This window comes from Oryx dammah, unplaced genomic scaffold (assembly GCF_014754425.2).
Source record: "Oryx dammah isolate SB20612 unplaced genomic scaffold, SCBI_Odam_1.1 HiC_scaffold_10, whole genome shotgun sequence".
Lineage (NCBI taxonomy): Eukaryota > Metazoa > Chordata > Mammalia > Artiodactyla > Bovidae > Oryx > Oryx dammah.
The window spans coordinates 71,859,690-71,873,867 of NW_024070194.1; the positions used below are offsets into that span (position 1 = coordinate 71,859,690).

The 14,178-nt window shown below is 45.4% G+C and overlaps 1 protein-coding gene across 6 annotated transcripts in view; it reads left to right on the top strand.

The window, feature by feature from the left end:
* The first annotated feature begins 884 nt into the window (after positions 1-884).
* Positions 885-14,178, top strand: part of IL15RA (interleukin 15 receptor subunit alpha) — a 36,367-nt gene continuing 23,073 nt past the window's right edge. For 4 of the 6 annotated variants that reach the window (XM_040248260.1, XM_040248261.1, XM_040248265.1 and 1 more), the window contains exon 1: positions 888-1,174. In XM_040248260.1, coding sequence (XP_040104194.1) covers positions 1,084-1,174 — 91 coding nt within the window. In that variant the 5' untranslated portion in view covers positions 888-1,083. Of the gene's footprint in view, positions 1,175-14,178 lie in introns of all 6 variants that reach the window. The other 2 variants (XM_040248263.1, XM_040248264.1) reach the window with 2 other exon arrangements.

The window sequence follows — 14,178 nt, forward strand, 5'->3', positions numbered from 1 at the left end:
GGGCTGCGGTTGGCATTTCTGACAGTTTACTGTGTGCCGAGTGAGTTATTCAGGATGTTAGCGCTTGGAGAATGGAGGGAGGCCCAGACCAGAGACGCCGCGGCGGCCTCATTTCACTTCCCAAACTGGGGGTTTCCGATTGGGCACCGAGAGCTTTCTCATAGCGCACCTGCTTCTCAGTACTGTCCAGCTTAACTGGAGATCCCAAGAAAGCAAACTGCCTGCCCAGCAGCAGGGATGGTAGGCTAGGCGAATTCCTCTAATGCAGGAATAAGGCACAGAGGGGAACCACGGTCGGTCTTCTCTCCCGAGCCCCCTTTAAATAGCTGAAATGTTCTTGGGGAAGAAAGATGCAGCAAGACTAAGGAGCGCCAGTGCTAGGAGTGGGGGAGCGTTGGGTCAGGCGGCTCGGGCTGCGCGCCAGCTCTGGGCCTGGACGCACAGGGCAGGTGACCAAGCCAGCCGCGCCGGGCGACAGCCCAGTTGTCACCCAGCGTCACGGGCCCGGACCGGCAGGGCGTGGGGCCCCTCGTTCGCCGGCAGCCCAAGGTCCAGGCCGTCTAAGTCAGGGCGACAGACGCCCACAAGCCAGGGGACGTGACCGCGTGGAGCCGAAGCCAGGTGTGACGCCCACCGGCAGTGTTTACGGGAACGAGTCGGTTTCTCCCACTCCCTCTGCGCGGGGACACGCGACGGAATGAACCGCTGGGGACACCAGCGGCTGGAGGGCACAGCCGGCGAGGACTCCGGGCCTCCGAGGGGCACAGTCCGGTCCTCGTCCCGGCGCGGCCGGCGGCGCTGCGGGAACCCGGTGGCGGCGCGGGGGTCACGGCGCCGCCGGGGTTTTTTCCAGGGGAGGGGGCGGGGATGCTGAGTCACGGAACTGTCACCGCTTCTCACCTCTCTCCAGCCCTCGGGGGCTAAAGCAAAAGCGAAAGCGAATGCGGCTCGCGGGGCGGCCGGTCCGGAGCTGCAGCCGGCCGCCTCCCCCAGGCCGTGGGCATCTGAGCGCGCCGGCGGCGGGGCGTCCCGGCCGGGGCGAGCCCAGGAGGCGGCCGGCGGGGGCGCGGCCGAAGTCCGGCCATGTCCGGGCCGCTCAGGGGCCGCGGGGCCGGAGCCCTCCCCGCGCTGGGGCTGCTGCTGCTGCTGCTGCTCGGATCGCCGGCCACGCCGGGTAGGGCGCTTGCGGCTAGTGGGCGGACAGGGAGGCTGGCGGGCGGGCGCGGGGTGGCCCCCAGCACGAGGGTGCGCCCCGCGCGCCGGGGACACGTGGAGGGACGCGGGGACCACGGGCTGCGGGCCCCGCTCGCCTGGCCACTCAAGGCAGGCAGCGAGTCGCCGGGCTTTTCATTCTACGTTTTCCCCAATTTCCGAGGCAAAGGGAAGAAGCCAGGGTGTGCCGCAAGAGCTCCACTTGGGAGCTTTACAGCGATTTCGAGAAATGCGTGAGCCCCGCGAAGAAAGCAGAGAGAGCGTTCAACAGCCCGCAGTCCTCGCGGGGGTCCCTCCCCTCGACCAAAGCAGCTTATACGGGTGGGCGGCGGTACGACGGGGTGCGGACCGCGTGCGCCCCAGAGGAGAGAAAACGTCAGGCAGGTTGCACACCTGGGGGCGCTGGCAACAGCTGGGAAGTCTCAGCGTTAGGAAACCCTGAGGGCGCGCGGGGGTGGGGGCCGCAGTCCGGAAGGCGCGCTCCCAGACAAACCGGGAAAAACGAAGTGGAAGGATGGCTGGGTGTGTGTGTGTTCAGGAGGAATTTTAGATACAGAGCTGTCAACTCACTGGGCAGACTCAAATGAGTGTCCTGCTGGTGGTGGGTTTTCGTCCCAGGAGCTGGACAAGAGGGAGGAGAAAGCAGGGATGTGTCCGCGTTTATCCGCGTGGGCGCGCCTTAATCAGTTTGCAGTCACGGAGCTGCGAGGGTCTGATGAAAGCTACAAACCCTCTCCTCTGAAAAACACACGAACGCACAAACTTAACAAAACCTGCGTATAGTTTTGGGGTTAAGGGGCCCCCAAAGGCCATCCATGGACTCTCCAGAGGAGAGTAATCCCGCGATCTGTCTGTGCACGTGTGTGTGTTTAAGGCAACGCTCCTCATAGCAGTCGGGTCGGTCGGCCCGTCCTCCATTGGAGGATCCACCCACAGTGGCGGCCGGCTAGCCTGCTGAGAATCCCCTAGCTCTTTTGGCTCTCCTGAGGTTTTCTTCTCCTGAGACTATGGATTTTCCCCCCATATCTGAGAATCCGAGTTATGTGGATGATATCAGTTCCTCCCACCTGCCTAGCCAGTGTCCCGCGTGACCCAGGGGAGAACAATGGGGGCAAGTCTACTGGACGATGTGAAAGTGAAATGCAGCCTTAGTCAGAACCCAGGAAAACCCAGAGCGGTGTACCTCCCAGGGCAGATCAGACTGCAGGCAAGCTCCCTGAAGCTCTTCAGCTCCAGCAGCTCTTTGACCTCGCAGAGGCACGGCTTCCATCTCTTAGCTCCTGATGGTTCTTAGTTTTTCCTAAACAGCTCTCTTGGGGGGTGGTTGACAGATAATAAACAGTGCACATATAAACTGCACAATTTGATAAGTTTAGAGGTAAATGTAAAGTCAGGAAACCATCACCACCGTCACGAGAGTAAATATAATCATCACTCTCAGAAGCTTCCTCATGTCCTGTGTTCCTTTCACTTAATTATCCTGAGAATTCTCCAGCTGGTAACTTACATCAAGCAATCCATTCTTCTTTATTACTGAGAACTGTTCTAATGCATGGGTGTTGTAGTTTTTTATCCATCCGTTTTGTTGCTGGACGTTTTGGGGGTTGTTTCTGGTTTTGACTTTTAAATATAAAACTATTATGAACATTTCCATATAGGTTTTTGTGTGGACAGAGGTTTTCATTTCACTTGGGTAGAGAAAATGGCTGGGAGTGAATGGCTGGATAACGTGACATGTGTATGCTTACTGTTTAAAGTAACAGCCCATCTGTTTTCTAAAGTAATTGTACTCATTTACATTCCCACCAGCAGTGGGCAAGAGTTCCACTTCGTCTCCATCCTTGCTGGCACTTGGTATGGCCAGTCTTTTTTCGTTAACTTTTAATTTTTTTCCAGTTTTACTGAGGTATATGTAATTGATATATAATATTGTGCAAGTTTAAGCTGTACAAAGGGCTTCCCAGATGGCACAGTGATAAACAACCCACCTGCCGATACCAGAGACACAGGTTTGATCCCTGGGTCAGAAAGATCCCCTGGAGGAGGAATGGCTACCCACTCCTGTATTCTTGCCTGGAGAATCCCATGGACAGAGAGGAGCCTGGTGGGCTACAGGGCATGAGGTCGCAGAATCAGAACAACTGAGCAACTGACCACACAGACAAGGTATACAAAGTGATGATCTGATACGTGTATATATTGTGAAATGATTACCACAATAAGATTACCACATTCATCATCAGCTCACATAGTTACCAGAAGAAAACAACTGCGTGTGTGTGATCAGTCTTTCTCTTTAATCGTTCCCATTCTGGTAGATGTGTAGTTGTCTTTCATAGTTTTAATTTGCCTTTTCCTAATAATTAATGATATTGAGCATCTCTTCTTGTGCTTCTTTGCCATCAATCTGTCTTCTTTGGGTAAAGTGTCTAGTTAAGCATTCTGCCCTTTAAAAAATTGAGTTATTGAATTATTATTGAGTTTTGAGAGTTCTTTATATTTTCTGGGTATAAGTCCTTTCTGGATATATGATTTGCAAAAAAGAATTTTCAGAGTCTGTGACTTCTCTCTTCATTTTCATAACAGTGTTTGATGAAGAGAAGACATTTTTAATTTTGATGAAGTTCAGCTTATTAATTTGTTCTTCTGTATTGTGCTTTTAGTGTCATATCTAAGAAATATTTGCTTAAGTCAAGGTTACAAAGGTTTTCTTCTATGTTTACTTCTAGAAGTTTTATAGTTTAGGTTTTATTGATGTCTGTGATGCATTTTGAATTAATTTTTCATATAATGTGAAATATGGGTTGAAAATTTTGTATTTGTTTGGTTTTCCAACCAAATGTGCCTATCCAATTTTTCCAGCACCGTTTGTTGAGAAGATGATCTCTGCTGAATTGCTCTTACACCTCTTCGCAGCATCAGCCGTTTGTATATATTGGTTGCTGTAGACAAAACATCACTACATGAAAATCACTTATATTTCTATACATTAGCAATGACTAATTGGAAACTGAATTTTTTAAATAACAATATCATTTGCAATAGCATCAGAAAGTTAGGGATAACTCTGACCAAAAAAAAAGAGAGAGAGAGAGAAAGACTGTACACTAAAACCCACAAAGCAGTGCTGAGAGAAGTTAAAGATCTAAACAAATGGAGGTGTGTCAAGTTCATGGACTGGACAAGTCAATACTGCTAAGGTATCAGTTCTCCCCGGACAAAACTTCCAGCAGGCTTTCTTATACAAAATGATAGGCTGGTTGCAAAATCGAGATGGGAAATGCAAAAGACCTAGTACAATCAAACAGCTTTGAAAGACAACTCAGCTGGAGGATCAGCACTTCTGATTTGAAGACTTATAAAGTTGCAGTAATCAGGAGAGTGTGCATGCTAAGAGCTTCAGTTGTGTTCGACTCTTTGCGGCTCCTTGGAATGAACCACGCCAGGCTCCTCTGTCCGTGGGATTTTCCAGGCAAGAATACTGGAGTGGACAGCCATGCCCTCCTCCGGGGATCGAACCCAGGTCTGAATTGGCAGGCGGGCTCTTTACCACTAACGCCACCTGGGTAGCCGCCAGGACGTGTTCTACTGGTGTAGAAATGGATGAATAGCTAAGAGAACAAAGGGTACCTGATGTTTTTAAGTGAACTGAGAAGGGAAGTGGACACAGATGATTAGATTTGCTACTTGGCAGTGTGATCCTGATCTGGTACAGAGCAGCTCCTTCCTTACAACTAGCTGGGTAAATGATAGTTTCAGATCTGTTCCCGCTAGTTTTCAGTGCTAATAGACAAAGCGAGTTGCTGTCATCTGTTCTGATTCGGGAGGCCTGATCTGAAGGGGAACGCATCATCTTGGCCAGGCCGCCTCTTAAAGACCCTAGTAACCTGTGAGGCTTCAGGTGATTTGCCCAAAGCAGCTGGAGACGACGATGATTTGTTTGAAGATGAATATCTCTGCTTACCAGCTTGGGTTTTGTTATGCAGGGTGCTGGTGTGCCTAAGGGTGGTTGTACACCTTATGTCTTTAAACATTTTTTAAATTAATAAGCCATTTTTCAGACATCTGGGGAGTTTTGCTAAAACTTTTATCAAATCATTTTTATCTCATTTTTGCTTTGTGCTGCTACTGATGGCAAAAAAGTGATGCAAACTTAAATGTACAAAATATGGATTTGTTGAAATCAACCTGAATGCCCAACAGTGGAGGACTGCATAAATATAATAGGGTTGCTTTCAAACAGTATGCATTGTATGATTCAGCCTTTACTAAAGATCTAGAGTTGAGAGATGATAGGTTGTGTGTATATGCGTCTGTGTCTGTGTAGTTGTCTGCCTTTTCTTGTCTTTCTGATGTAATTTGCATTGCTTTTGTAATGAAAGGAAAAAATAAAACTAGACAAGAAGTAACGCAAAAAACAGCTAGAATTTTGGAGTTTTTTTCTGGTTCATCTTTAATTAATTATAACCAATCTTGTTTCGCAATGTTTTTGTGGCTTTATAAATTTTGCAGATTGCTCAAAATCGGGCTCTTTAAAGTCACTGCATATAACTGCACTATATAGATATATTTTATAATCCTTTATGACTTCTTTAAATAATTCCTTATTGTTAGAGTTGTTGGTAGGCTTCTGTTACCTGCCAAAGGATGGATATTCAAGTTGTTTCAAAATCTCTGATATTCTAAACAGCATAGAGTAAAATAAGTTGGATAAAAATTAGCTACACAGAACAAATAAGGCAAGGGGAAAGCCCTCAAAGTCTTTTTTAAATGGCAGAAACACTTGAGGATATTATTTTTCAATAAAATCATCACTCCAGCTAACTTGTATTGGGCTAGATCACTTCTACCAAACTGATTTTACCCAGTAGCACATAACTAAGTAAATACATGTATAAAGTCCCCTAGTACATACTCTTGGAATCATATCCATGTTACTTATTAAACATGATTGATGTTATTTGAATGTTGCTACTTGGAAGGATGATTTTCTCCTGCATAGTGGGAAGGTAATTAAGGGCTGGGTCCAGGGGGATATTACTGGAGCTGTATGGTGGAAGAGTTGGACTTCTCTAGTGGCTCAGATGGTAAAGAATCTGCCTGCAACGTGGGAGACCCAGGTTTAATCCTTGGGTCAGGAAGATCCCCTGGAAGAGAATATAGCAACCCAATCCAGCATTCTTGCCTGGGAAATCCCATGGAGAGAGGAGCCTGGTGGGCTACAGTCCACAGGGTCACAAAGAGTTGGGCATGACTAAAGTGATTTAGCATGCATGCATGTGGTGTAAGGGTTACTCTTGTCAAGAATGTGGAGAATAAACTGTAGGCAAGAGAGTCTGGAGGCAGGAAGCTAAGCTGGAGACTTTTGCAATAGTTCCAGTAAGTGGTGATGAAACCCTGAATCAAGGCGGTGTTGGTAAGGCAGGGGGTGGAGGGGGGCAGATTTCCTCCTGAGTCCTTCGAGTATAGAATGTATTTCATTCTTTCCCTTTTGTTCATCCTTCAACCTACAGCCACTCAAGTCTCCCAAGCTTTCAGAAGTCGTAATTTAAGGACTTGAATGATGATGAGTCTACCTACCATGCAAAAGGTAGACTGGGAGGCTCAGTTAACGCGCCTGAGAGAGAAGAGAGTTGATGAGTTAAAGGCATGACCTGGGTGTAGTGGGTACTTACACTGAGTGCCAAGAGGAAAGTGTGTGTTGGCTTGGCTGGTGCTTGAGCCAGAATAAAGAGGGAAAATGGATTACTGAAAACACAGAAAGGCTTTTGTGCATTGGCTACATCAGTGTCACAATGAGCACGAGGGCAGAGATCATATCCTATACGTCTTGGTATCCCACCACAGTCAGCGTGCTATAGGCGTTTCAACAGCAGAATAAGAGGCAGAAAATATTGAAATGGATTCTGACTTTTCTTACAGAATGGGAGGAGCCTGCTACTCTTGAACTCTGGATTCGAGAGTAGGCCAGGGTTACTTACTCATGATAGAAAAAAGTCTGATTCACAGGTTCTGGGAAGTAGAAAGAGGTGTGGTCCTACACAAATATTTTGGTGACTTCATTTAAACAATCGGTTAGGACTTGTTAGGTATATTTTTTGCCTACTTAAGAGTTTTGAAAATCCAAGCATCTTACATTTTCTCCCATTTCCATTACTTCATCCATTCCATTCTATAGATTCATAAGCTAAAAACTAACTTCAGAAAACACCCATCACATACTGGGCTTAGCTCCTGTAATAAGAGAACCGGAGAACTGTATTCAGGAGCTTACAGTGTTGTCAACAAGGTGAGATTTGCTTATCTAGAGAACAATGTTATGAGAAGAGAAATTATAATTGAAGTATCAAAAGGTGTGACTAAGGCCTCTGAGATGAAGATTATTGACACAATCAAATGTGTTACCTCCATTGCACTTGTGAAAGTCTAGCTTTGTAAAGTGAGTTACTGACCAATATGTGGTTGATTGGCTGCACAGGTGGCTCAGTGGTAAAGAATCTGCCTGCAATGTGGGAGACACAGGTTCGATCCCTGGGTTGAGAAGATCCCCTGGAGATGGGAATGGCAACCTACTCCAGTATTCTTGCCTGGGAAATCCCATGGACACAGGAGCCTTCCGGGCTACAGTCCATGGGGTTGCAAAGTATTTGACACAACTGAGAGGCTAAGCATGCACGCGTACACACACACACACACACACACTGTTCACAGTGGAAAGTAAACTTCCTTTTTCAGTAAAATGACAGAGTAGACATTCTGAAAAACTCTGCTGGAAACAAAACACCCAGAAATGATAATAATACATAGAAAACATCTACTAAAATCCATAGCCAATGAAATATGTAATCAGCTGTTTAAAGTAAAAAAAATAATAATGTATTGTGGTGTTTATAAGGAGAAGCAAAACATTTGACAGAATAGCAAAAGGCTGGATGGAGAGAAATGAAAGTATATTGTTCAAGGTTCTTATACTACACATGTGAAGTAGTATGATTTCACCTGTGGGTGAGCTGTGATGAAGTAAAGACATATACTACAGATCTGAAAGCAAACATTGCAATAATACAACAAAGTGTTATATTTAGTAAGACAACATTGTAAATGAAATGGACTCATGAAATTTCTATGGAACCACCTGCATAGAAAATCCCATGGAATCTACAAAAATGCTAATGGAATGAGTTGAGTTGAGCAAAGTTGTGGAGTATACAATCAATTTACAAACGTCAATATACAAAATACTAGCAACCGTTAAAAACTGAAATAAACATAATGTCATTTGTGTTGTAGTAAAAATATGAAGTACTTAGGGATACCTTGACAAAAGATGTACAAAATTGACACACTGAAAACTAGAAAACACTTCTGAGATAAATTACTGAAGACTTAAATAAATCAAGAAAGACTGTGTTTATGGGTATTGAGAAGATTCAGTACTATTAAGATGTCAGTTCTTCACCAACTTGATCTATAAATTTAATGCAATTCCAATCAAACTTTCAGCAGGCTTTTTTTTTTCCAGTTAGAAATTGATACACTGATTCGATAACCCAGGAAAGGACCAAAGTCAACTTTGAAAATGATTAACAAAGTCAGAGGATTTACACTACCTGACTTCAACAGTAAAGCTACAATAATCAAGACAGCAAGGTACTGGATGTCTAGATGAACAAACAGACAAATATATCAATGGAACAGAATGTTAAGTCCCTAAATAACCCCACGTACACTTGGTCCTGGGTACGGATCCTATACCAACACCACGGGAGGCCCACTACTGCTATTGCTGGAGGAGGTGGGGGAAGCTTTTACATGTACAAACCCTGTTAAAGATAACGAGGGAGCGGTTGGCTGCCAGGAAAGGAAAAGGCAAGATGACTGAAAGCTGCAAGCCTGGGCGCCAGGCACAGCGGGCCTGCCTAAGACTGAGGCTGGACCAGGACAAGAGGCAGCTTCCCCTGACCCCATCCCATCCAGGCAAGCAAACGCCAAGTCACAAGCGCAGCCATCAACAGCCCAGGGCGGGGTGGGCAGGAATGTGGAGAGATAACCCCTGTGGTTTAGATAAACAGAAAAGGACTGAAGATGAGGGTGGAGCAGGAACCCTGAGAAAACCCCCCCCCCCCGCCACTCCAGCCCCCACTCGAAGCACTTGTTGCTGAGTCACTACGCGGTGTCTGACTGCAGCCCCATGGATTGCAGCACGCCAGGATCCTCTGCCCTCCGTTATCTCCCAGAGTTCACTCAAGTTCACCCTAAGCACAAGAAAAGACTAAAAGAGGGCTTTCCTGGTGGCACAGTGGTAAAGACTTCACCTGCCAATGCAGAGGACACAGGTTCGATCCCTGCGCGGGAACATCCCACATGCCACAGAGCAACCAAATGTGTGTGCTGCGACTACTGAGCCTGTGCGCTCGAGCCTGGGAGCAGCAACTGCTGAAACCTGTGTGTGCCCTGGAGCCATCCTCTGCAACGAGAGATGCCACTGCAGTGAGAAGCCCGCACACAGCAACTGGAGAGGAGACCCTGCTCACTGCAGCGAAGGCCAGCACAGCCCCCGCCCTGCCCCATCCCCGACCCCCCACTTAAAAAAAAAAAAAAAAACTGGGGGAATTTGAAGCCAATGCTAGTCTGAAGGTAACCACAGCAACAACAAAATCTAAATCCAATTCAACAACTGATTTGACTGACTCAACCTTCCCCACATCATCAGTTTAGCATTAGAAGTGTTCACAGTTTGAGGTATAAATACTGTTTATCTCAGTTCTACAAATATGGTTAAGCAGTCAATCAAAAATTGAGACATACAAAAATATATATCTCAACATACTGTATGTCTGTGTGTCGAAACAACAGAAAAGTCCCACTGTGAAGTGAAAGTGAAGTTGCTCAGTCGTGTCCGACTCTTTGGGACCCCATGGACTACAGCCTACCAGGTTCCTCCGTCCATGGGATTTTCCAAGCAACAGTACTGGAGTGGGGTGCCATTTCCTCCTCCAGGGGATCTTCCCGACCCAGGGATCAAAAGCAATAAACAAGTCTCACCGATGACCCAGAAATTGAAACTATCAGACTGGAAGTTAACGGAACTGTTGGGTTGGCCAAAAAGTTCCTTCAGTTTCTTAAGTAAAAATAAAAGACACATTTTTCATTTCCACCAAGAGCTTTCTTTTCTTTCTTTCTTTTTTTTTTTTACCAAGAACTTTATTCAACAGTGTATTCACTGTTTTGTTCCACTACCTTCTGCCATTTTTTTCAGGCAACTTCATAATTCCATCTTCCCAAAACGTTGTATCTTTTTGAGTAAATAACTGTTCCAAGTGCCTTATACAGTCTTCCAGGGAATTGAAAGTTTTCCATTAATTTGTAAAGACTGAAATAAATGGACATCTAAAGGTGCAGTGTCTGGTATATATGGCAGATGAATCAGAACTTTCCAGTCAAACTGCAAGAGTTTTTGCCTGGGTATCAAACACGTGATCTGGCGTTATCCTGGTGTATATGTGTTTTCTGTTGACTAATTCTGGATGCTTTTCGTTGAGTGCTGCTTTCAGTTGGTCTAATTAGGAGCTGTATTTGTTGGAATTAATTGTTTGGTTTTCCAGAAGGAGTTCATACTAGAGGACTCCCTTCCAATCCCACCATATACACAACATCACCTTCTTTGGATGAAGATCGGCCTTTGGTATGGTTGTTGGTGGTTCACTGCACCTGGCCCACTATCTTTTCCATTCTGCATTATTGTACAGTGTCCACTTTTCATCACCTGTCACAATTTGTTTTAAAAATGGAAGATATTACATTTAAGTGGAGAGTCGCATGTAGAAATACAGTCAAGAAGGTTTTTTGGTTTGTTTTTTTTTAGCTTAACTTTGTGGAACCCAAACATCAAAGCGATGAATATAAGCAACCTGGTGTACAGGATCTTCAGCCCTTGGTTTGGATACTTTGAGTATGTCGGCAATCTCCTGCATGATATAACAATTAATTGATTGTTCTCAATTAATGTCTCAATTTGACTACTATCAACTTCAACTGGTCTCCTCAACCATGGAGTGTCATCCGGTGAGAAATCTCCAGCATGAAACTTTGCAAACCACCTTTGACATGTTCGATTAGTCACAGCATGGTCTCCATACACGGCACAGATATTTTTCTGCATTGCAGTTGTGTTTTTACCTTTCCTGAAATAATAATGCGCAATATGCCACACATGTTGCTTTTTTCTTCCATCTTCAATATTTAAAATGGCTACATACAAATTCACCAATTTTGATAAGCTTTTAAAAATGTATGCTGGTATGATAGTTGCCACAATACAATCTAACAAAATTGTTTCCAATGAAGTCAAAGACAACTAAGATCTATGAGAGCCATCTTACGGAAAAAACCAAAGGAGCCTTTTGCCAGCTCAATATCATTAGCATGTTAAAGGCTCAGGTGAAAAAGATAGACAGCATTCATGAGTAAAGGGGGGATTTCAGCTGAGAAATGGAAGTCATGAGAAAGTCTCAAATGGTAATGTTAGAAAAATTTTAAAAACAATAGAGATGAAGCAAGCCTTTAACAAGCTTATCAGAGTACTTGATAAAGCCAAGAGAAGAATCAGTAAACTTGAAGGTAGGTCAGTACAAATTACTCTAACAGCAGGACAAAGAGCAAGCATGAGAGGAAAAACAAAGACACAGAACAGAATATCCAAGAGCTGTGGTACAGTAGGAAGTGGTTTAATATATGTGGAATCAGAGCTCCAGAAACAAAAGAGAATGGAGCAGAAGAAATATTTGAAGAGATAATAGTTGAGAATTTCTCCAAATTTATAAAAGATATTCAATTACAGATGCAGGAAGCTGAGAGAACACCAAGCAGGATAAATGCCACTCCCTTGAAATAATCTCATGCCAGACACATCATATTCAGACTGCTGAAAAATAAGGAGAGAGAGAAAGTCATGATCCAAAGAATAAAGATACATTATATACAGGGGAACAAAGATAAGAAAGTAGAGTCTTAAAGAGATATTTGTGCACCTATGATCATAGCAGCATTACTCACAGCAAGTAAATCGTGGAAGCAACACAAGTGTCCATCAGCAGATGAATGACAATCAAAATGTGGTCTATACATACAGTGCAATATTTAGCCTTAAAAAGGAAGGAGGTTTTGAAATATGCTACAATATTGATTATGCTAAATGAAATAGTATGTTAGTCACTCAGTCATGTTCACTGTTTGTGACACCATGGACTGCAGCCCACCAGGCTCCTTTGTCCGTGGAATTCTCCAGGCAAGAATACTGGAGTGGGTTGCCATGCCCTCCTCCAAGGGATCTTCCCCACCTAGGGATCAAACCCAGGTCTCCTGCACTGTAGGCAGATTCTTTACCATCTGAGCCACCAGGGAAGCACTTTAAGTGAAATAGGCTGGTCACAAAAAGACAGGCACAGCTTTGAGCACGTTGCCTTTGCAATTCTGAGGACCTGAGAATCACTATGTGTTTGGTGTTTGGGGTGAGGCGAGAGTTCTGAGTCTCCTCCCTTCTAAGGTTTCAGAACAACCTCTGGCAGAGAGGCTCAGCACTCGACTCTGACATTACAGACTCTCCCAAGGCCAAGACAATGGTGGTTCAGCTCCAGAGACCAGACTTGGCATAAGGAAAGAAACCAGCTAAATACACTCTTGTCAACCAAATCCCATCTTTGCCGAGCCCTCTCCCATCTGCTGTATTCTCTGAAGTTAACTCCTCTGTGACTGGAGAGACCGTCCAGCCATCAGTAATGTACCCTAGAGGTCCAAAGGTCCAAGGTCCATTCAGGCTCCCACAGAAGGAAGGAACACTTTATCATAGAACAGAGTCTAGTGTTTTTATGGGACTATCCATGCTGGTCATGGTCAAATGCTTCCAGGGTTGAGTTTTATGGTCATTCCTCTCCACTCAACCTACCCGTCCACTTCTAAATACTTCCCCAGCTCTGTTCATGTATAGCAATGCCCCACAGGTACAGATTTAGGATTTTGGTAGCAAAAATCTGAGATTTAATTTAAGATTTTGTGGTGTGGTACTGTCAAGCTAGACACACACACACCCACAGAACATTTTTGAACTGGAGGTGGGGGAGAATTAGATTCAATGAAAAAATATTATACATTCAGAAGAGCACACCAGGAAGAACTGTAAAAGACATCCTCACTGATGGAACCAAGACCATGACCTGAAAAAGTAAGAGCAAGCGTTTTCATGCTGAAAAGTAACTTGCTGTGATGCCGAGGCTCTCCTACACCTGTAAATAGCAGAGGGCATGGTCCCTGGGCCAGCAGCATCGTCATCACCTGGAGCTTGTTAGGGTTGAGTTTAGGAAGTGAGATGCTTGGCTCCTGCCCAGGACCTGCTGACTCAGGAGTTCCAAGAAGAGGGCGCTGTACCCTGTGTTGTCACAGGCCCTCCAGACGGTTCTGGTGCACATCTGAGAAGCACTGACAAGGAGGGTAGAAGAGGAAGGTAAAGGCAGTAAAGAGCAGAGCTGACGAGGCAGAGCAAGGCCTCCAGTGTGGCCCTGATGGAGACGAACACTCACTCCCATCAGGGACAACGTACAACTCTTGGCTGCAGCCTGCAAGCTGCAACTAAAAGATTCCACATGCTCCAGCTAAGACCCAGAGCAGGGCTTCCCTGGTGGCTCAGTGGCAAAGAATCTGCCTGCCAGTGCCAGAGACTTGGTTTCGACCCCTGACCCGGGAAGATCCCGTATGCTGCAGAGCAACTAAGCCTGTGCACCACAACTGTTGAGCTTGTGCTCTGGAGCAGGAACTATTGAGGCTCTCGCACCCGAGAGCAACAAGAGAGGCCGCGAGCACCATGACTAGAGTCACCCCCGATCACCACGACTAGAGAAGAGCCCACGCAGCAACGAAGACCTCGCACAGCCAAAAATAAAGAAATAGCATAAGCAAAATTTTAAAAAGACC